Raw genomic sequence first — 21,461 nt, 5'->3', positions numbered from 1 at the left:
CATAAATGGTAAAAGTGTTTTCAATGTATAAAAAACGGTGCACATTACTTCATTGATTTCTACTTATTTAATTTAGTAGCTGTTGCTAACATGGAATAATCTGGGAATTCTGTGTTTTAAACTAGTATTTAAGTATAAGTGGCTTGCTTTTGTATTCTCTTCTCCAGAATTGAATTGTTAGGGGTGTTTTTTTTTTTTTTTTTTTGATATGCTTGGGAGAACTCAGTACTTTCTAATAATGTCATTAGAAAAATTCTTTTTGTGCTACATGAGTATTAACTATATTTTAATGCTACTCCTGAGGATCAGTTAGGTGATAAGAACAAAGATAAAGTCAAATACAAATGCCCCTCTTAATTCTATGTAGATGTTTGGAGTTTTTTAATTACTTGAATTTTATTTTAACATTTTTAGTTGATAGAATTGAGAAATGTTTATTAAAGGATCATGCTTATTAAACTCATTCATCTGTTCAACAATAATTGTATAACCAGTTTATGTCAGTCCTAGTTCTAGGCCTTGGGAATGAATAAATCTTTGTGGAGCTTATATTTTAGTGGAGAAAACAGGAAATGAACAAATCTGTAATGTGAAGAAATGATAAAGGCTTTGAAAAAATAGAACACAAAGTAAGGGGAGTGAGTGTGATGGGGCAGGGACTATTTAGATAGATTAATCAGGAAAGGCTGTTCTGAGGGAAGCAGAACCCTGAGTGAAGAAGAAAATCTTGCAGAAACTTAATCCAAGCAGAGGGAATAGTAAATGTAAAGACAATGAGTCAGGATCTAGTGCATTGAGAACCAGTTTGGTATGTTGGAAGAAAAGCAAGAAAGCTGGTCTGACAGGAGCAGAGAGAACAAAGTAGAAAATAATATGAATTCAGGGTGAGGAGGTAGGCAGAGGGCCAGGGCATATTGGTTCTTATTGCCCATGGATTTCATTTTTTGAGTGTAATTGGACTCCATGGAGTTTGGGGGCAGAGTTGTGACACGATCTGATTTACATTTTATAAAGTTCATTCCAGCTACCAAGTGGAAAACTGACTATAGGAAAGGTGAGGTCTGGAGTATCGGCCCATTTTGGGAAGTTTTTGCGGTGATCTAGGCCTGTGCTTTCCAGTGTTCTCATGATCCACTGTAGTATAAGAAGAAACTGTTAAAATTATATTTATCTTTATTTTTAAAATTAAGCTTTACTGATAGTTAATATACATGTTGGTACTGGCACCCACATTCCATCTGTGTGTTAATTACATGTCACCATTTTTGGCTTGAACAGTTGGATGAATACTTGTCTCATTTACTGAGATAAGAAAACAGGATGGAGCAGGGTTTGTTTGGGAATAAGGATGGGGAAGCAGAAACTAAGCTTTGGTCATTTTAAGTTTGAGATGCTTATTAGAAATGTAATGAGATTTATCAGGGGTTGGTTTAGATATATGATGCTGGAGCCACAGTTAGAAGCCAAGATTAGGGATCTAAATTTGGAAATCATTAACATAGAGGCAGTATACGACAACTTTGGAGCCAGACTGTGTGAATGCATGTTTCCACTCTGCCAGTTATTGTCTGTGTATTCGTGGACAAGTTAACTTGACATCTCTCTGTTTCATTTATTTACCTGATCGATAAAATGGGGTTAATAATAGCATCTACTTTATCAGGTTATTGTGAGGATTAAAAGAGTTAATACAAGCAAAGTTCTTAGAACAGTATGTAGTGCCCACTAGACGCTATTATTAACGGCTTATGAGTGGTGTTTAAAACCGTAAGATGAGATGACCTGGAGAATGAATGTAGGGAGAGAAGAGGGCCAAGGAAGAAGCACTCAAGCAGCACAAACTTTACAATTCAGAGACAGGAGGGAAGACTGAGAAGTAGTGGGGTAGGAGTCAGACCAGGAGGATGTCTAGAAGCCTAGCTAGTGAAGAAAATATTTCAAGGGGAGAAGTCATCAACTTGGACAAATTCTGCTTGAGAGGTTGAATAAGATAAGGACTGAGAATTGACTACTGACCACGGTTTTATTAAGGGAGAAGTTGTTCGAGACTTTGAGAAGTGGTTTCAGTAGAGTGGTAAGTATGAACGCCTGACTGGAGTGGATTAAGGAGAGAATTGGTGGTATAGACAGCTCAGAGGGGTTTTGCTATGCAGAGGAAGAGAGAAAACGGAGTGGTAGCTAGAGGAAGAAGTGGAGTCAAGGAAAGGCAGGAGTGGGGTGTGGGTGTGGTGATTTTAAGATGGAAGATTGTACACTGATCAAAGTGTCCCGGTGAAGAGAAAACTTGATGATATTTGAGTGTCATGGGATAATTGTAGCAGCCAAGACCTTGAGTATATAAAATGAGGTGGATAAGTGCACAGTTGGAGGGGTTAGTCTTAGACATTGGCAGAGATAGTTCATTTACTGATGAAGGTAGGGAATATTAATGTAGGTGCAGATAGATGAGTGGATTTGGTTATGGGAAATGAGAACTTTTTCTGAGTGCTTCAATTTTTCCAGTAAAAGACAGGCATTATCATCAACTGAGAGTCAGAAGTGGGAAAGGGTTTTAAATTTTGAAAGAGGAAGTGGTGTGAAATAGGCATTCCTCAGGTCCATGGTGATTTGGTTGCTGACAGAAGAATTAATAAGAACAAATGAACCAAAAAGTAATTAATAATTTGTTCAATGTCTATATCATAAAGTTTCATGTAGAGGATGAATTCCTGGAGGTGTTTTATGTTGCCACATCTTGAGAATGCCTGCTTTACACAAATGTATCAAGTAAGCCATGTGACACTTGCAGTGAATTACATTTGGTTGTTGAGTTATGTAAAACTTTAATGGAGAAGCTCTGTTGTCTTTCCTGATAGAAAGCAAGCCTTGCCAAAGTTTTTCCTGGACCTGTAGTTTCCATTAATTATGAGAATTATCATTCATGTTGATCTCACTCATGTTTTTGTGTTTGATTACAAATGAAGTAATCAAAAATCAAAGTCTGGTTTCTTTTCTTTCAGGTGCTGGAGAATCTGGTAAAAGCACCATTGTGAAACAGATGAAGTAAGTTGGAACATGGCCTTTTGAAAGACTACATTTCCTTACAGTGCATAAAAGCCTATAGTATCTTTTCATTTTAGGTCCCTCGTAATGATTTGTGGTTTCTTTTTTTTTAAAGAATCATTCATGAGGATGGCTATTCAGAGGAAGAATGTAAACAGTATAAAGTAGTTGTCTACAGCAATACTATACAGTCCATCATTGCTATCATAAGAGCCATGGGACGGCTAAAGATTGACTTTGGGGAAGCTGCCAGAGCAGTAAGTGTTTCTCATTTCCTCTTTACTTGCTCTTTTTCAATAGATGCAGTTAAGCAAAATTTGCTTTGTGTTTTAGGGAAATGAATTTAAGCAACAAGATAAGATGTAGCAAAGTACTATGTGCTATTTGAGAAATGTTGGCAATCTGCTTTAGGAGATAATTAGATGACTACCATAAGAAAGAGTTTAGGAGATGGGATTCTGTGCATATACAGTAGGTTTCTGTGATAATGTTTTTTTTTTTATTCACTCGCTTCTTTCATGGCATCATTGACTTTAATTTTATAGTAGCAAATGATAGTAAATTGGAGTAATATAGAAGAGGTTGCCTTAATTTGTAGCTCTGCTTTCTGAGATGTAGAGATTAAAGGCAAATACCAGTCTTCCAGAATAAACTTGGTAAGGACTTGAACACTAAGTCCAAATTTCAGAGGTCATTTTTAGGTATTCAGGAATACTGAACCCCCCCTATACTACATTGAACTCCAGGCTATAGAATTGGATTATACTGTGTCCTAGTATAATTCTTAAACATGTCAGATATTCAAAAGTTGTGTTGATTAATTATAATTCTTAGTGTATTTGGAAGGTCTAGTTTGTAAATTAGGATATTTGATGCAGTGGGGAGAGGATCAAAATGAAGGCAGGGGATCTTTTATATCATCATCAGCTAAGTTCCAAGAGAAGGTTGGAAATGTATAGAATGACTTCCTAGAACTCATGGAATCATCATCTCTGTTCAGAGTGTCATATTTACCCTGGTATGGGTGATGGAAGGCAGTAGTAACTTGGGGAGGCCGCCTGGAAAGACGAGGCCTATATGTCTGGGAAGTAGCTTAGGAACTCTTCCAAGCATCTCTTAATTACTAAATGCAAATTAAGATTCAGTAAATAAGCAGGGAAATTGTTGAAGGGAAAAATGGTGGAAAAATGGTTATAATTGGATGGTACTAGACTAGGAAGTCTTAGAAATGGTGAAAGGAAGATGAGCTAGAGCGAGGGTTGTTGAATGACTGGAGAGGAGGTTAGCAAAAGAAGAGGGGAAGAAATGTGTGCAGGACTTTATGTTTTTATAAAGAGGTAGCATATCCCAGAAATTAGAGACTCTGAGCAGAGAAAACATAAGAGCTAAGGCAAGAATAGGCAAAGTCTGTATTTTTGTCTCACTCCTTTCTGTCCCTTCTTCACCTCCTGCTTTTCTATCCTTCTTTTCCTTTTCTTCCTCTTCCTACCAGCTCTATTGTATTATTTTCTCCCTCTTCTCATTCCTTCTGTCACCTAACTACTCTGTTGTATTTGGTGTATCCCATGACTGGTCAGTTATACTGTATTTATTCTCTTCCCTGTCTTTGTTGTTTTTTTCTTCCATTTCAGTTATTTACAACTCTTAGTTCCTTCCTTTTTTGTTCCTCACCCTCTGTCTGTCCTCCTTTATATTTCTTGATCATCCCACTTTCTCCTTTAATTTCTTTCCATTATCAAATCAGTTGTGATTAATCTTTGGGTCCTGACACTGCTTTGTCACCACATGCAGTTGACATTTTCTGTCTTAGTCCTTTTGGGTTGCTATACCGAAATTCGACAGACTTGGTAGCTTACAAAGAACACATTTATTTCTCACACTTCAGAATCTGGAAGTACGAAATCGGAGCCACTGCATGACTGGGTGAAGGCCGTCTTCCAGGTTGCAGACTTGTGTCCTCACATGGCAGAAGGGGCAGGGAGCTTTTTCTCGGGTCTCTTTTATAAACGCATTAATAATCCTATTCATGAGGGCTCTGCCTCACCTCAGCACCTTTCAAAGCCCATCTCCTGATGCCATGACATTGGACATTAGGATTTCAACATATGAACTTGGGGGAACAAACATTCAGACCATAGAAGCCTTCCTCCTTTGATGTCTCTCCTTTATCAAATAAGGATCATTTATCTCCTTTATAAAATAAGGATCATTCCTGTGTCACCAGATGGCAGTTGACATCGTTAATTCCTCTCAGGTATCCTGAGTCATCTAGCTTTCCAATATCTACCCATTCTAATTAAAATGTTGTATAAATTTTTGAAGTTTTTCTTTTTCCTTTCATTTGTAAGAATTTATATTTATAGCTCCTTTCTTATCCTCTTGTTTTTTTTATGGTTGGTCAGAGAGTGAATGGAAAAGAATAGAGCTGGGTGTGAGATAGGTTGCTTTTTCATATGTGCTTAAGGTGGGGGTATGAAGTTCATTGTAAAGAGGGGCCTCTTTATAGGCCTGTAAAGAGGGTTTATTGTGGGGAAGCAGTAGTTAGCCAGTGGAAGAGATTAAGTGGTAAGGGAAAAGTGTTTCCTTCTGAAAACAGTGTTTACAAAGTCAGGACAGCAAAAATATGTAGCAATAGCTCTGTCTCTTATATTTTCTAAAAGGAGAATGATGGTATTTAAAAACAAGTAATGCTTAAGGAAGTTTTTGAATACTTGCATGTGTGTAGGTCAAATTTCAGAACCAAGGGACCGTAAAGTCTTGAGATGTTCAATAAAGCTCTGTACCATACACATAGAAGGACATGCTCATTGTTGAGTATGTTTGCCAATTTGTATAATTTTTCAACTTTTCTCACTCTGGTTCCTTTATTTAAAATTTTTATCTTTATATAGATGTTAGATAAAGTTTCTTAGAGAAGGTTGGTCTTAAAGTATTACTAGAAAGAATGCAGGTAAGATCTTCAAGGAGTGTTACTCTGCAAAAGCCATTAAGGCAGAACACCCTGAGTTTGACAGAATTAATTGGTGTGCACTGTGGTCAGTGCTGTGTTGCTGAGGTGGAGGCACAGGTTTTGGGTATACACAAGTCCTAGGAGTTTTTGGTTGTGATTTCACTAAAGGTCTGAAATACCTTTTTGCTTGCTGGTTTGTCCTATGACTACTTGTGATACTATTGATTGCTCCCCTTCTCCTTTTACTTTTTCTTTACCCAGTATATGCTGTTTTTAGTATCTGCATTTTCATAGTTATTTGGAAATCTCCTGAAGCAGATAAATACTAGGTTTGAGGTGGGGCAAGCATTTAGTGAGCCCTGTGTTTATTTTTAAACTATCTGGGTAGATTGAAGAAAAACAACCACAGTTCTCAGAGCCCTTTTCTGTCCTTTCTACCTCTCACATATTTTAGGTCTAAAAACTATAACCACTTACAAAGCTATGTCTGTGACTCATGAAATTTTGATCAAATCTGTCTTTGTAACTTAGTTTTCTTCCTGCTGCCTTTCCCCCTCTTATTTGGAGGGTTATTATTCCTGTGGGGAAATCTAGAGTTGTTCTGAATTTTTCCCTGGGGGACTTATTTCCCGCACTAGGCTCCCAGACTTCTGAAATGCCTCAGTCTCTTCTTCTGGTTCCTCTGAACTGAAGTGGGGAGAAGAGAATCCTTTTTTTTTTTTCCCTTTAGCTTGATTAATGCTATACTTCCTTTGACGTGTTTAGCCTTTACCTCCTACTTGCTAGTGTTTTTTTCATTTCTATTTTTACTGTAGGCTTCCTTTAGCAGAATGGGAATGTATTACGCAGGCCTGCTTCACACTCCAGTTTTTAATCTGTCAAAAATCATGAGTAAACAGTGGAGATGAGTAAGCTAATCAGAAGAGATCTTTCCTAGGGGGTGGTGGCCTGTGAAATGGTAGGGGGAGTGAAGTCTTTGCTTAGCTTAGGTCTGCACTTCTAACTAGTGAGAAGGGAAAAGGACCTTGTTATAGATTCTCAGACCACTGTGCCAGGAAAGGTCTTTTTAATACCTCTTTTAAAATAATATAACAGATACTGTATGTGTGTGTGTGTTTTAAAGAGACTGTTGTCAAGTCTTTATGAAATGGAGAATCATTTGTCTCTCTTTCTTAACTGCTTTCTTCAGGATGATGCCCGGCAGTTATTTGTTTTAGCTGGCAGTGCGGAAGAAGGAGTCATGACTCTAGAACTAGCAGGAGTGATAAAACGGTTATGGCGAGATGGTGGGGTACAAGCTTGCTTCAGCAGATCCAGAGAATATCAGCTCAATGATTCTGCTTCTTAGTAAGTTTCTTTGCTTTATTTTAAGTTTCTCTGTGAAACCTTAACAGAAAATAACTTGGTGACCCTAGAGAAAGTTCAGTGCCCATTCTTAAGGAAATGTGAGTGACAGACACTCTTAGAAGTCTATAGGGTCTCTCCCGAAGATTGTTTCAGTTGAGGTATAGAGCCACTGGTTGTTAGGACTTGGGGAAAAATGTTTTCTCTTGGAATGTAAATGGGAGACTTGGCACCGTGAACACAGCTCGATGTTAATTTATAATAAGTAAGTCAAAGAGGAGAGAAATCTATTGTAGTTGGGTCCTGGATCTCTTCCACCTCAGTAAATTGCCTCTCTGCATAAGGGCTTTGCATTGATTGCCAGCTAGTGGGGAAATCAGAATTGTTATATCCCTTTTTATGAACCAACTGTTTGTGGCTTTCTCTGCACTGTGGATTTCTCTGGGACTAGTCACCACTTACAAATCTTTTGCCAGATGACAAAGTAGACTTTGTATAGAAAAATGTTGAGTCTTAGAACACAGTTGGAACATCTATTTGTTAAGGAAGTCCTCTTGAGTGTTACATAGTTTTAGAGCATTCATAGTCAGTACTTCTGTTAAGCTATTACATGCTATCCTATTTTGCTCCTTTTATAAGATGTCTATTTATAAGACGTATGTTCAGGATATATTTTTTGTAAATGTGCTTTTTGGGAGCTTGTTAATTCTTACCACCTGTATCCATCTCTGTACCAAGTGAAAGCACTTTTAAGCATTAAGAGATCTTTTCCTACTTTGAAAAACTTGCTTAATCTTTAAATGAAAATTTGACTTCAGAAACATTTAAGAATTTTGCCCATCTTTTAATAATACTCTTTAGTTGCAAATATTAACAGTTCGAATAATCCTCTCAGTAGTCATCAAAGCTAGATTTTAATTGTTTTTTTCATCATGCATTCAGTAAGCTCTGAACTTTCTAGCTACACCTGAAGACGTATGATTTGTGGTTTTTTACCCCCATAATTGTTGACCTAATCTTGACTGGTTCCTTAACATTAATGATACTACTTATTTTTATATAAAATCATTAATGATTCACCTATAATAGGGCCAACTTTCTTCAGTTTTCTAGCAAAAAAAAATCTTTAGGAACCCTGAAATCATGAAGAATTTAATTTAGCTTTGAAACAGTCTTTTAATTATTTTAATGAACAAATTAAATTTGTTTGGGAGTATTTACAGTTTTTTTATTTGGTTTAGCTTTAATCCCTTTACCCCCCAGCTTTTATATTTTATGAATGAGAACAGCAAATACTCCTTGAGTGTAGTTCTCTTTAGTTTTAATACTTTAGTTTAATACTTTAACATAGTAGTTCTCTTTAGTTTTAACAACATTTGCTAAAGTCCTGTCAAATGTTTAAACATACAAATGACCCATTTATTTTAAACATCTAAGGGCTTTGGTTCAGTTTGGCTTTGTACTGTGCAGTGCAGTTGATTTAGTATTAAATTAGAGGAATTTCTTTAAAATGAATAACATTTTCATATTTGTTTTTTAATTGGTTTTCACAGTTTAATTTTGGCAGAGTTAAAACCGCTTTTGTGTAGTATATGTAGAATCTACTTTAATTGAACTATGTTAGGTTCCCATTTTTCTTATTGTCATTTCTATGATACTGAAGATCTAACTCCTCTGCCACTTTAGTCACAGGTTCAGAATCTACTTTTGGCAAGGAACTAGTTTAGTCTGTTGACTTGCTGTGCACATGGTTAGTTTCTCCAGGTAAAAATAAATTACCGGTGTGTTTTATTTAGTTACCTAAATGATTTGGATAGAATATCCCAAACCAACTACATTCCAACTCAGCAAGATGTTCTGCGGACAAGAGTAAAGACCACAGGCATTGTGGAAACTCATTTTACATTCAAAGACCTATACTTCAAGTAAGTCATTAACCTTTTTACTACATGGGCCAAACTCAAATATCTTTCCTTCAGTTAGTGTCTCTTAACGTTATAATTTCTCTAGGCAATATTCCTTGGTTTAGAAACTTAACTATAATATTCATCAGCTAGTATTTGAAAGTTTCTAACTGAAAGGGGTCCCAAACATTTCTTTCTCCAAGCAGCATCAAATATTTTTGTCCATTTGGAGGAGTTTAAATTCAAAATTAAATTGTAAGTTAGGTATCAATAGAAGTAATCACATGGTTACCAATTTATTTTATTTTTAATTTTATTTTTTTCAGCTACTTTTTTGTTGGAACTGCCAAAACAGGTATTGAAAGTTTGCTGTTTTGGATGGTAAAACAATACAACTGGACAGAAAACCAATGTTTTGCTCCAGTTATGTGTTTGTTCTGTCATTTTGATACTAAAATAGAAATGCTTTTCTCACACTGTTATTTTTCTTACTGCGTTGCATTTCCCTTTAACTTCAATGGGGCTCTTGGACTGATTTCTGCCCAGTATTATGCACAACTAAGTTCTTATTGTAGTGCACAGTGGAAAATCAGTGTGGGGATAGAGGTATTTTGGAGAGGTATGATGACACATAAAGTGATATTTTAGAAAGAGAAAATTCTAGTATTCTAATCCAAAGGATTTTCTCAAGCTTCAGCTTGTCTTCTGTGTTAATGGTCTTTTGCAAATATTAGAACTGTCTTTTTGGTTCCTTGTTTCTCCTTTTGTGACTTTTGAGATTAGGAGTAAACTTTTCCCTTTCAATAAATGATGTCCTTTTTAGCTACCTCATTACGTTTGTATGTAGAATGTGTTATTTAGCATTCTTGCATGCAAATTAACTTCTAGCTCAGATCCTCACAGATTTCTTTTTTCTGATAACAATTGCTTCACAGGATTTATGAAATCCACAGTTTAAGTACTACTAGATAGATACCAGCTGAGTTCTTCAAATCTTAATACTCAAAACAGATTTGGAAGCTGGTGCGGGAAAACAGCAGTTCAGCTTAATATTTTTAGAATGGAAGAGCTGCTTATCTTTAGTACTGATAAATTTACTTAACAAGAGTAGCAAAGGCCACATGGACTTTTCATCTATGAAACCGTAAGAATGGGAGTCTCATTGTGTACTATGAAATTAGTAATCATTAAATGTTTTAACTTTATTTAATGTGGGAAGTTTTCTTGTTGATGTCATAGATTGATCTTTAGATAGGTAAATCTTGCTGGTTGTCTTATTCAGGATCAATAGCCAATGAAATTAAGGTGCTGCTCCCACTTTATCGTTGGCATGTAGATATCTTGTTATGAAGTACTATCACTTCTTCCTTTTCCTCTTCTCTCTAGGCAAAAACCACTATCCATTTATTCAAACATTTGCTGAGCATCTACTATATGCAAGGCAGTGTGTAATTGCTTACTTGCCTCTCAGTTATGAGGTAATGTTTATAAAATGTTGATCTGTTAGTGAATGATAATGTAAATGTTAATATAATATGTGCTAAGAGCCCCCCTTGAGAGCTTAAAGTGTTCTACCAGTTTTATGGACTTTGTAGAAGAAAATGGAGGAGTAAACAAATTTTTGGCATACCAGTGTGTATCTCCCTTTGAAGGACTTCCATGGTGAAATATATGTTAGCTTTACTAAAGCCTGCAAGATGATCATGTATTAAGGCTAGCTTGTGATTGCATCATTCCAGGTGACATGACCAAAGGTTGAAAAGAACTGTGCATGTTCAACCAAAAGGAAAACCTGGGTCATGAAGAGATAAGATGACTTTTCTCTCTTAAACATGCACTGAGAAGTTACTCAGCTGTCTTATTCCTCTCAATCTCTGGGGGAAGAATTTTCTAGAAAGAACCCTGGTCACTGTAGATCTGGCACAGTCAACCAGTGTGGCAGAGCTTAACTTTAAAAATGCTGTTGTCGTCAAACATATATCTTAAGAGTATCTAACCATTTGTATGTACACCTCCTTTGACCCTAGTAAAAGCCAAAGCAAGGCAGGTGTTCCTTTACTGTAGTGGTACTGGGACAGTGTTGACAGAAGTTGAACAGTTGACTCAGGATATCAGGTAACCCCCCAGAAGGGAGTAGTGCATTAAAACTAATCTGGAGTGAACAGAGAGTGTGTGAGCAATTGAGGCTTCATTGTTATAATTAGGTTCAAATAAGACTTGGAGTTGGGAAGTACTAGTTAAGTTTTGTTTTTAAGATACTGCATTCTTAGAGTCCTGTCATAAAATATAATTTACTTTTTTCCATAATTAATCCTTAAACTATTTTCCCTTAAAGTAAGGAAAACATATCTCAATTATACCTCAATTTAAAAAAAAAGAAGAAAAAGGTAAGGAAAACAAACTTTTTAATCAGTAGGGAGAAGTTATGGAAGCAGATTGCAATTTGGGGAATTACATTTTTTCATTGCTCACTTTTAACTAAAGAAGTAAACCATTTTGAGAGGTAGAGTTTGTAGATAAGAGTTTGGGTGCTGGAATTAGAATACCTGGGCTCAGATCTCCAGCACCCACTTGCTAGTACTGTGCCCTTGAGCAAATTTTTCATATGTGTGTCTCAATGTCTTTATCTGTAAAATGGAGATAATAATAGTACAGGAGTGTTATGAGGGTTAAATTAGTTAATGTACTTAAGATGTTAAGTAAACGCTCATGAACAGGAGTTATTGTTACCTTAAGCTACATTATTTAGGTGTTCATTTTTCCTGTCTTTTTCCCTTCTTCCTTTAATCCATTTCAGTGCTTATTCTGACTTTTGGCACGTCTGATAAAAGCTTTGATAGAGAGGAGGCTCAACTACTTATCTACAATGAGAATTTTGATTATTCCTAGATCTTATTTTCTCATGTTCTCTTACTTTTAACCACAAATAGTTATTTTGACTACATTTTATCTGCTCCTTGTTTGTCTTTTCTATTATAAATGGGGTTTTGAATATGCAATAGTGGGTAGTTCCCTAATCATTTCAGTTTAGGGAGAGGTTGTGTGTGTGACCTTGCTTTTAATTCCTGCTTTCTTTTCCCTTACTCAGGATGTTTGATGTAGGTGGCCAAAGATCAGAAAGAAAAAAGTGGATTCACTGTTTTGAGGGAGTGACAGCAATTATCTTCTGTGTGGCCCTCAGTGATTATGACCTTGTTCTGGCTGAGGATGAGGAGATGGTACGTTGGAGCGTCTGATAAAAAGTCTAATAAAGGCAGGAAATGGAAAAGTAACTCTTAGGAAGACTTTGTGCATCCATTTGCCCATTGAACCAAAACTTTATATCCTTAATTTTTCTCCTTTCAGTGAGATTAGATTTTTAAAATATGGATATATGCCCTGTTAACTCTTAAGAGAGGTAATGGCACATTAAGTATGTGGGCAGGATTAAGTCCTTTTGTTAGCCAGTCCTCCTTCCCACCACCCAACGTCCAAGATTACAAAAATGAAGACTGACTCAGCTTTTGTGTTACCAGTGTCTGACTTATTTCCACTAATGGCATTTAGTGCTTCTAAAACTTGTCGGTGTGTTTTTTTACTAACAGTTAATCTATTTACGCTTTTTGCTACTGACATATCCTTTATTTGTTTTTCAGAACCGAATGCATGAAAGCATGAAACTGTTTGACAGCATTTGTAACAACAAATGGTTTACAGACACTTCAATCATTCTCTTCCTTAACAAGAAAGACCTTTTTGAGGAAAAAATAAAGAGGAGTTCATTAACTATCTGTTATCCAGAATATACAGGTAAGGTGGTCATGAAAGGTTTTGTACACACCTTAGATCAACACTTCAGTGACATTCCTTACTGCCTTTTATTTGAACAGTGTTTATGTATCTTTATGGAGAGTACTCACTGATAGTGGTATCAACATTAAGTATTTGATGAAGAATCTTAAGTCCAAAATGCTATTCCAGACGTAATCGAGTTTACTGTGTTTATTTTATATTTCTGTCTTCTTTTTTGAGGAAAATAAAGATAAAATGAAAATTTGATATAAATATGTTTAAGAAAATACAAAGATAAGTTGCAGTTATTGTACTCAATAAACTGATATGAGTTGTAGAGAAAGACACACACACAAAGAATTCATTGTCGCATAAAATGTTCATTAATGGAAAAACAGAAGACCCCTATGGGGTCAATGTAGTCTTTTTTTACAGAACAGTGACACTTGGAATTCCGTACTAAGAGGATGAATTAGAAATTGCCAGGCAACAGGGAAATAAAAGCATTTTAAGAAGAGGGAATGCATATGTTAAAATATGGGGGTAAAAAAATGACATGATATCTTTTGGAACCTAGAAGGAATTTGGTATTGTTGGAGCTTAGAGAAGTGGGAAGGAATGGTTGGAGAGATGGGCAGGGGTGCTCATGGAGGGCCTGGTGTCTTGTGCTGAGATAGTGGGGAGTTGTTGAAGGATTTTAATTGGGATACAAGATGTAGTAGAAACTGTGCTTTATGAAGATTATGCAATAAATTACAATATAGATAGGTAGTAGGGGAGTTGAATTAGTGAGGACTCTCATAGTATGCAAATAATTTTTGGTAAATATGTAAGAATATATACCATAGAAGCCAAGGGTAAGAGTGCAGACATGTTTTAAGAATGCAGTTATAAATAGGAAATTTTTGTCAAGATCCCTCCTGGAAGCACTTCTCTCCCAGTCTCTTTTCTCTCCTCCCTGTGTGTCTTCTTTATTCTTCTCTTTCTCCTTACTAACTTTCTGCTACTCAGTTTATATGATAAAAGATGGCCCTGCCATAGTTTCTGTGTCTCCTCCACTTGAAAGACCAGGCTAGACTGGGATTGGTTGGGCTCAGGTTCAGATTCCTAGGAAAGAGATTCTGGCCAAGGTTAAGTCAAGCAGAAATCCTTAGCCCAGTCAGTCAGTCAAGGTCAGAGATGCAAACATAACTTCCCCGGCTGCATACTATGACCTTTAGGCCAAAGTTGGATATTTCCAGAGAAGAGAGAACTCTTGTTAGCTGAGCAGACACTGTAAATGCTTTTCAAAATAAAGTGAAAGGGTGTAGCTAGGGTAAAGAAGGGGGAAGAGTCAGAGGTACTCCCAGAGTTCTGCCTTGACTGGATTCATATTTAGGAATGTTGATTTTGAAGTATCTATGGAACATCCAGATGGAGAAATCTACTAGGCAGTTATATATGTTACTTTGGAGCTCTGGGAGAGGTTAGGTATTAAATATATTGTTTTGAAATCATGTGTAAATAAAACATGGAAGTGGATGAGATGACTTAGGGTGATGACACAGAATTAAGAGAGAAAAGGATCTGGGTAGAATGAGAGAATACTAGCCTGTACAGACTCTATTGGCAGAGGACAAAGAAAAGCTTGCATAGGATCCAAAGGGAGGAAGAACCAAAGCATCAAAAACTGGAGAGTTTAAAAGTGAGGGGTCTTGGTTAACAATGTCTTGTACAGATAAATAAAGTAAGATACACATTGAAAAGTGGCCCTGGAGTTAGCAGTCAGGCGATTGTGCTGTCATTGAGCGCATTGCTGGGAGAATGATGAGAGTAGAACCAGGTTCAGTGAGTTGTTGAGTGGGAAGTAAAGGAGAGAAGACAATTGTAGCCTTCTCTTGAGCAGTTTGGATTATAGGGGAAGGAGAGATTGAAGAATATTCACAGGCTTAGAGGTGAAATCCTGTAGCAAAAAATAAGTTATAAAAAGTGAATGTCAGTGAAAGAAGCCAAACACAAAAGGTCACATTTATGTGAGTTCCTTTGATATGATATGTCCCAAAAAGGCAGATCATAGAGACAGAAGCAAATTAGTTGATAGTTACCAGGAGATAGGGGGTGGTGCAGAGGAAATAGGCAGTGATTACCTAATGAGAATGCAAAGTTTTTCTGGAGTGGTGGAAAAGTTTTGAAACTAGAATGGTGGTGGTTACATAACATTGTGACTATACTAAATGCTACCATCTTGTACACTTTATAATGGTTTATAGTATGTTACATGACTTTCACCTCAGCTTTTAAAAAAAAATCTTGGTAGAGCAATTGAATTTTGAATTGGAAGAAAGACATCTCTAAGACCAAAGGTACAAATATGTGCAGATATAAGCAACTTTTTAAGCAAGGTGGGCTAAAAAGTTGAGATGTAGTTTAAGCCCCATGGCTTTCTCAGAGAAGTTGGAAATGCGGTCATCTGTTCAGAGTGAGGAGGGAGATAAGAGTTAGCGGACTTTAAGAAAGTAGCCATGTTTTAGGGCAGGAGAGAAGTCTTAAGACAAATAAAAAAAATTGTCATTAATGCTCTAGCAGGGAATCTTCACACATAACAAATATCCCTCAGTATCATATACTTTTTTTGTGTGTGTGGTGGTGGTGGTGGGGGTGAACTTGCAAGTCTATCTTCCACTGACTTGATTCTTCATAAAGATTTTCAAAAGTCCTAATTTCCCAAGTATCACTCAGTTCCTACCAGATGAATTTGTCTGACAGACAATTATCTGTCTCCTTTACTGTGTAGAAGTTCTGCAGATCTCAGGAAACCTATTTCGAACACCTCCCAAGCCGTCTTCCTTCAGTTCATTAACTATTCTGCCTAAATAACATTCCTCTCTTTCTTAAGCTTTTCTTTGTTATTTAGTCTTCCTGTATACTTAGTTGTTGGTATTTTTTCTTGTGCTTAATGTCAATGGAAATAGCCCTTTGTTCACAGGAATAAACTGTGTGTGTTGCCTTTATTGAGCCTCCCTGGCTCTGCAGCCAATTTCTAGGCTATTCTAAAGGTTCACAGGTAGACAGGATGGTACAGGAAACTGGTGATTAAGAGTGTTAATTATAAATGTTTTGAAAATAGGGTTTACTTTGGCTCCTCCCCTCTTTTAAAAAAATAACAGTTTCATTGAGATAATTTCACATATCATAAAATTCACCATTTCAAAATGTGTAATTCAGGTCCCTTGTTGCATATACTATTTGGCTATTTAAATCACTGGCATAAGGCTCTGAGGCTAAGCCCTCGTAAAACTGGAATGATTTTGGAAAGAAGCATGACTTACCCTTTTGAATTGTTTATTTCAAGATTACTCCAAGGAACAGAGGCTCTCTGACCTTTTAAACAATTGTGTTCTTCTAGAAATGCATACTCCTAATACCCTAGTTTCCTTTTAATACCTTTTAGATTTTTTAATAAAAAATCTAAATGAAAGGGGAAAGAGAAAGTTTTGTTTTCCTGGATTTTGAAAAAAAAAAGTACGATGATTTTGTTTTACTTACAATAAGAGTCTGCTCTCAAGAAAAATCTAATAATTATAAAAAAACTAATGATTATAGCAATATAGAAATCTGTCTATATTCTATTGGGTCTTATTTCCTCTCTTCATAAGTAAATGGTAGTGACCTGACTCAAGTTGAGTTCAGGCAGCTATTTTAATTTGAACTGACAATACTGGGTGTCTGCTTCAGGTTCCAATACATATGAAGAAGCAGCTGCTTATATTCAGTGCCAGTTTGAGGATCTGAACAGAAGAAAAGATACCAAGGAGATCTACACCCACTTCACTTGTGCCACAGACACCAAAAACGTGCAGTTTGTTTTTGATGCTGTTACAGATGTCATCATTAAGAACAACTTAAAGGAATGTGGACTTTATTGAAGAGGGTGGTTATTGAAAGGTAAAATCTCGAACAATTTAGTAATCATGCTATAGTGATATCTCTTGACTTTGCAAGCTTCTTCTAATTAAGAATATTCTTCTTTTCTAGTTATTACAATATGGAGTGTTGAGACCAGACTTCTTTTGCTGTCTCATTGGGCAGCTTCAAGCATGAACGGGACCAGGGAATGACAGCAGCATGCAAAACCTTAGTACTCTAGCACAATCTTCTGTATTAGGGAACTCTTAATTGACACAGAGGCTAAAGTCAGACATTGGAATTGGAACAACTGTATAGTATGATTCGATCATCAAGACATCACTTGGATTTCATTATCTCAAAAGTGTAGGACAAATATGAAATTGAGGTGCTGCATTCCAGATCTTCAATCTGTAGCTTATTTTTTTTTCCCCCTCTTCTTAACAAACCACCAGTAGTTCATTTTTAAAGTTCTTTTTCATCAAGAGAAGAATAACTTTACTAAATTTTATTTCTTTGTTTGCAAAAGAATCTTTATTAAAACACAGTCTTAACTATGCACATGATGTGACCAGATCATCTTGAAAATATTCCTCTTAGTAGGAACTCTTTGTTTTTAACTCTTGGTATGGTCAGAATATAGTATTTCCATAATTAGAGCTTTTTTGGATGAAGTTTATGTTACTGTCCTGTTCAGAGTATCACTGTGGTTTCTAAATGGTAATTACATTGGAGAGCATAGTCTATAATAAGAGTCTAGCTCTCTCTTTTTTTTTTTTTAGTTTATGGTTGAAGGTTAACCTGTTTTATGCTGATTACCAAATTATCAGATAAATGTTGATATGGTTATGGTAAAGTCAGCTTCTTAGATACAGACACACCCAGGGCACCTGCCAGTTAGAAATGCAGATTGCTAAATTCCAAACAGAACCAATGATTTGCTGCTACACATCTACTAAATTGACCACTTTGACTCTTGCTTGTCTGTCTCGGTCATAGGGAGTTATGTGAAAGATGCCCCTTGTTTTCCATCTTCCATGGCCTTTTCTGTTGGGGAACATCTAATGTATAAACAGTGCATGCTTTTACTTTGTAAATGTGGTGCCAAATCCCTGTTTACCATTGTTTTTATTGTAGCAATGTTAATTATAGTAATCCTTAGTACCTTCTTTTGCCAAAACAATTGCATTTTGGGACTTTCTTCCACTTTGTTGTGTGTTGTATAGATTTTAATCTGTTGTAGTTGGCAGCAGTATTAAAATGGTGAGTAAAGAGTCCAGGTTTGTTCCTGTTTGTAACTAGTCCTTTCTGGAAATATGTTCTTCTGTTTCTTTTCCCTGCCTTGGCTCTTGTCTAAGAATGGGTTTAAGTAGAAGGGTTCCCTGAAAGTCTACTCTTTGGTGTAACAGTATTGTTGAATCTTGGCCCGACATGGTTTTATGTCATATCTGTGTAAGTGATACACAGTCACAATTCATTTTCCAGGTTTACATTGTCGTTGTGTGGAGAGCTGTATTCACCTCAGCCCGCAGGTCCTTTTGTACAATGAACAGCAAATATCATTAAATATTGAATGGTCCCTTGGGGGAAGGCAACTGAAGAGAATGCATTTTGAGCATTCTACTAGATGAGTAGTTTGAGCAGTGCCTTTTGGGGTCCGGTCTTTTTGGATTTGATTTGATTTCATCTTTTGATAGAGCCTTTCATTAGTTAAATAAGTTGGGGACCATCAAAGCTGGTTCAGAGGGCAAGCCACAGCAGTTCAGTGCCTTTATTCGTAGTTTTTTTTCTTCTTACTTTCTTTGGAAAAGTATAACTATGCAGATGGTATAATTGTATTATCTAGCCAGTTTATTTTTAGGGTTGGGAAAACTGGATCTAAAAGAAAATTATCACTTTCAGTTGGTGATTGACTTATGCCCACAGTGAAACTGGGTTGATAGTTCTTACTTGATCATTTTGAAAATTTCTTTTCCTTATTGTATTTTGTAATATAGGATCATCTGGAAGTGAGAACTGGCAGAATGTTGTTTTAACTGAAGTCTTTCTATATAGCCTGGGCTAATGGGTTGGTGGTGTTGATAACCCAAAATGCCAGATAATCAAAAAAAAATCATTTTGCTTTGAAATGCATTTTGTATTTTCATTTGAATATGTCTATCTGATATGTTCAGTTTCTAATGAAAAGTAGTTTTCCGCTTTTCTGCCTCTACACCGTTTATATTTGTTCTATATTTACATGAAGACTTCCCCTTCCTCCAAACCCCAAATAGCTTATCTAAATGCTCATTTCGTGAGTACACAGGAGCACAATTTAAGTCAGTGGCTTTCCAGTATGCCTTAAATCAAAATCACCTGGATACATCTTAGAGGTTGACTGTTAGTTGGTGAGCTGGCAATCTGTAATTTTAAAAAAGGTAACCCTGATCGTTAGCCTTGCAAATTGCTATTGTATTTTGAAATAAAAGATCTTTTCTTATGGTAAAGCTAGAAGGTGGGTATAAAACATCCTATCTACTAGCCTGGAGAAAAACAATTGATATTTGTAATCATTGAAACTAAAAGTTGCCTTGTGTCTTTGCTGTGGAGACATTTGTGATAGAACATGTTACAGAATTCGGATGGCCCGTCTTTTGGATTAAGAAGTCAGCACATTTAAGAAAATTAAATTAGAATGAATAAAGAACAAGAAATAGGTCCCAGCAGGAAGGACTACAATACCTTTATTCTGTTGACAGTCATATCTTCTCCACCATTATTAAAACCTTGGGTGTAGAATTGCCATCCATTAGGTTGTGTAAAGAGGAAGTATTCTGTTCCTTAATGGCCAGTCTTCTGTAACCTTATAAATTCAGCCTTGCAACAGATTTCACCTCATGGCATGAAAATTTCAAGAACTTTTACTGTTATTTATAAGTGGATCTTGAGATTTTATTTTCATCTTGGACAGTTCAAATTCTAAATCTCTAGTTCAGTGTATCTTTTTAAAATATTATTTTCACTGATGGATTGTTACTTTTCACAAGGTGCTGCATTCTAAGAATAGATGGACCAAATTTTTGAAAACTTTTCTTGCCTTGTTTATTTTATATTTTCATATATTCTATTTGTGTTTTATTATGTGCACATTTTGGAGTATTTAAAAGTAACTGCTGGTTCTTCTAATTCATTCGTCCATCATATATCCTTAAATCCTGGCCACTTTTCTCTGATTAGTAGATCTGACTTTCTTTGGACATTGTTTGACTGGCCTGACAAATTCCTTCATGTATTTATTTTTGATTAACATAGTTCTGGAGTTTCCTGTTGCAGAGCTCCTTGCTGTATGGCAGTTATATATATAAGGTAAAGTCAGTCTCATTCTCAAGTAAAACCTTTCTTGGATTGATACTTCCTTTCTAGATGTTCAAAAAAATAACAGTCATCTACTCATTCGTATAAACCTAAAACAGCACTAATTCACTCTTATTCTTTGTGAAATCTTTCCTATGTGATACTGACTTTAAGAACAAAGATATCTCAGTTTCCCAGTGTTGCTAGGTAATATTTGTGTTCTTCAGGCTTCATGTACATCACAGATGAGACCAGGACTGGCCACAGCTCTCCACATAGCTTTATGGCCCTCCAAACCCAAGAGAAGCCAGGCTGCTTATAGGCCTGAGATTGAAAGTTGATTTTGCTATGAGCTGTAGAAAGTAAAAGATTTAAGTGAGGTACTGGAGAACTAACTTCCAGAATGGTCAAGATCTTTGTTCCTTTACTTTTGTTTAGGTTATTTCACCCCAGCCCCCTATGACCTCCATTTTCTCATGACCTTTTTTGAGTTACTTTAGCTGAGGAGAGCATACTGCAAACAACTCAGGGCAGGACAGTTTTTTCTGGCACTGTCAGGCCTAGATGTGGCCTGACTCAAGTCTTATCAGAAGTAAGAGGTAGTAAGGAATGTTACACAGCAGTAGATACCTGAGGTGCAAGATTAACATACAGATTCCCTGACTAAACTTGACAAAAATTAAGATGAGACTGGTCCTGGGAATGTGTATTTTAAAAGAAATTACTCAGGTAGTTCTGGTATAGCTAACATGGGCCAACAATTGGGAATGACTGAATAGGACCTAGATTAAAGATCAGCACAAATAGTAGATAACCTCAAAATCACTAGGGAATGAATGACTTATTTTTTATTTGCCAGTAAGTAGGAAACATCTTTTGTACATGACATAAAAGTGCCTTCCATGACTTTAGTGAGTATGAGGACTGTGGTCAAAGGAAACACTCATATGTTTAGATACAGAGTATTTGGTTTTTATACAAAATTAAGACAAAACAAGAAACTTGAGGTTTCCAAATATTTGTTTATTTCACTGCATCTATTTATGTAGTGAAAATGGAAAGACACACACCAAAGTAAAGATAAAATACTGTGACCAAAGTAACTATGTGTAATAACATGAATATTCATTTATGGTTGGATAAGGAGCAAAGCTAGCTAGCTCTAAATTATAGAACTAAAATCTTTTGAGGGTTTGGGGAAGGGCAGGTAAAGGGAATGATTGAGGAGTCAA

The 21,461-nt window shown here is 36.2% G+C and overlaps 1 protein-coding gene across 1 annotated transcript in view; it reads left to right on the top strand.

Moving 5' to 3' along the window:
• Positions 1-18,173, top strand: part of GNAI3 (G protein subunit alpha i3) — a 29,860-nt gene extending 11,687 nt beyond the window's left edge. Inside the window, exons 2-9 of the mRNA XM_036916694.2 lie at positions 3,000-3,042; positions 3,158-3,299; positions 7,182-7,339; positions 9,133-9,261; positions 12,329-12,458; positions 12,876-13,029; positions 16,726-16,935; positions 17,026-18,173. Coding sequence (XP_036772589.1) covers positions 3,000-3,042; positions 3,158-3,299; positions 7,182-7,339; positions 9,133-9,261; positions 12,329-12,458; positions 12,876-13,029; positions 16,726-16,916 — 947 coding nt within the window. The 3' untranslated portion in view covers positions 16,917-16,935; positions 17,026-18,173. The remainder of the gene's footprint in view (positions 1-2,999; positions 3,043-3,157; positions 3,300-7,181; positions 7,340-9,132; positions 9,262-12,328; positions 12,459-12,875; positions 13,030-16,725; positions 16,936-17,025) is intronic.
• The last annotated feature ends 3,288 nt before the right edge of the window (positions 18,174-21,461 follow it).

The sequence above is a fragment of the Manis pentadactyla genome, chromosome 4 (assembly GCF_030020395.1).
Source record: "Manis pentadactyla isolate mManPen7 chromosome 4, mManPen7.hap1, whole genome shotgun sequence".
Lineage (NCBI taxonomy): Eukaryota > Metazoa > Chordata > Mammalia > Pholidota > Manidae > Manis > Manis pentadactyla.
This window is presented reverse-complemented; position numbering and strand designations above follow the sequence as displayed.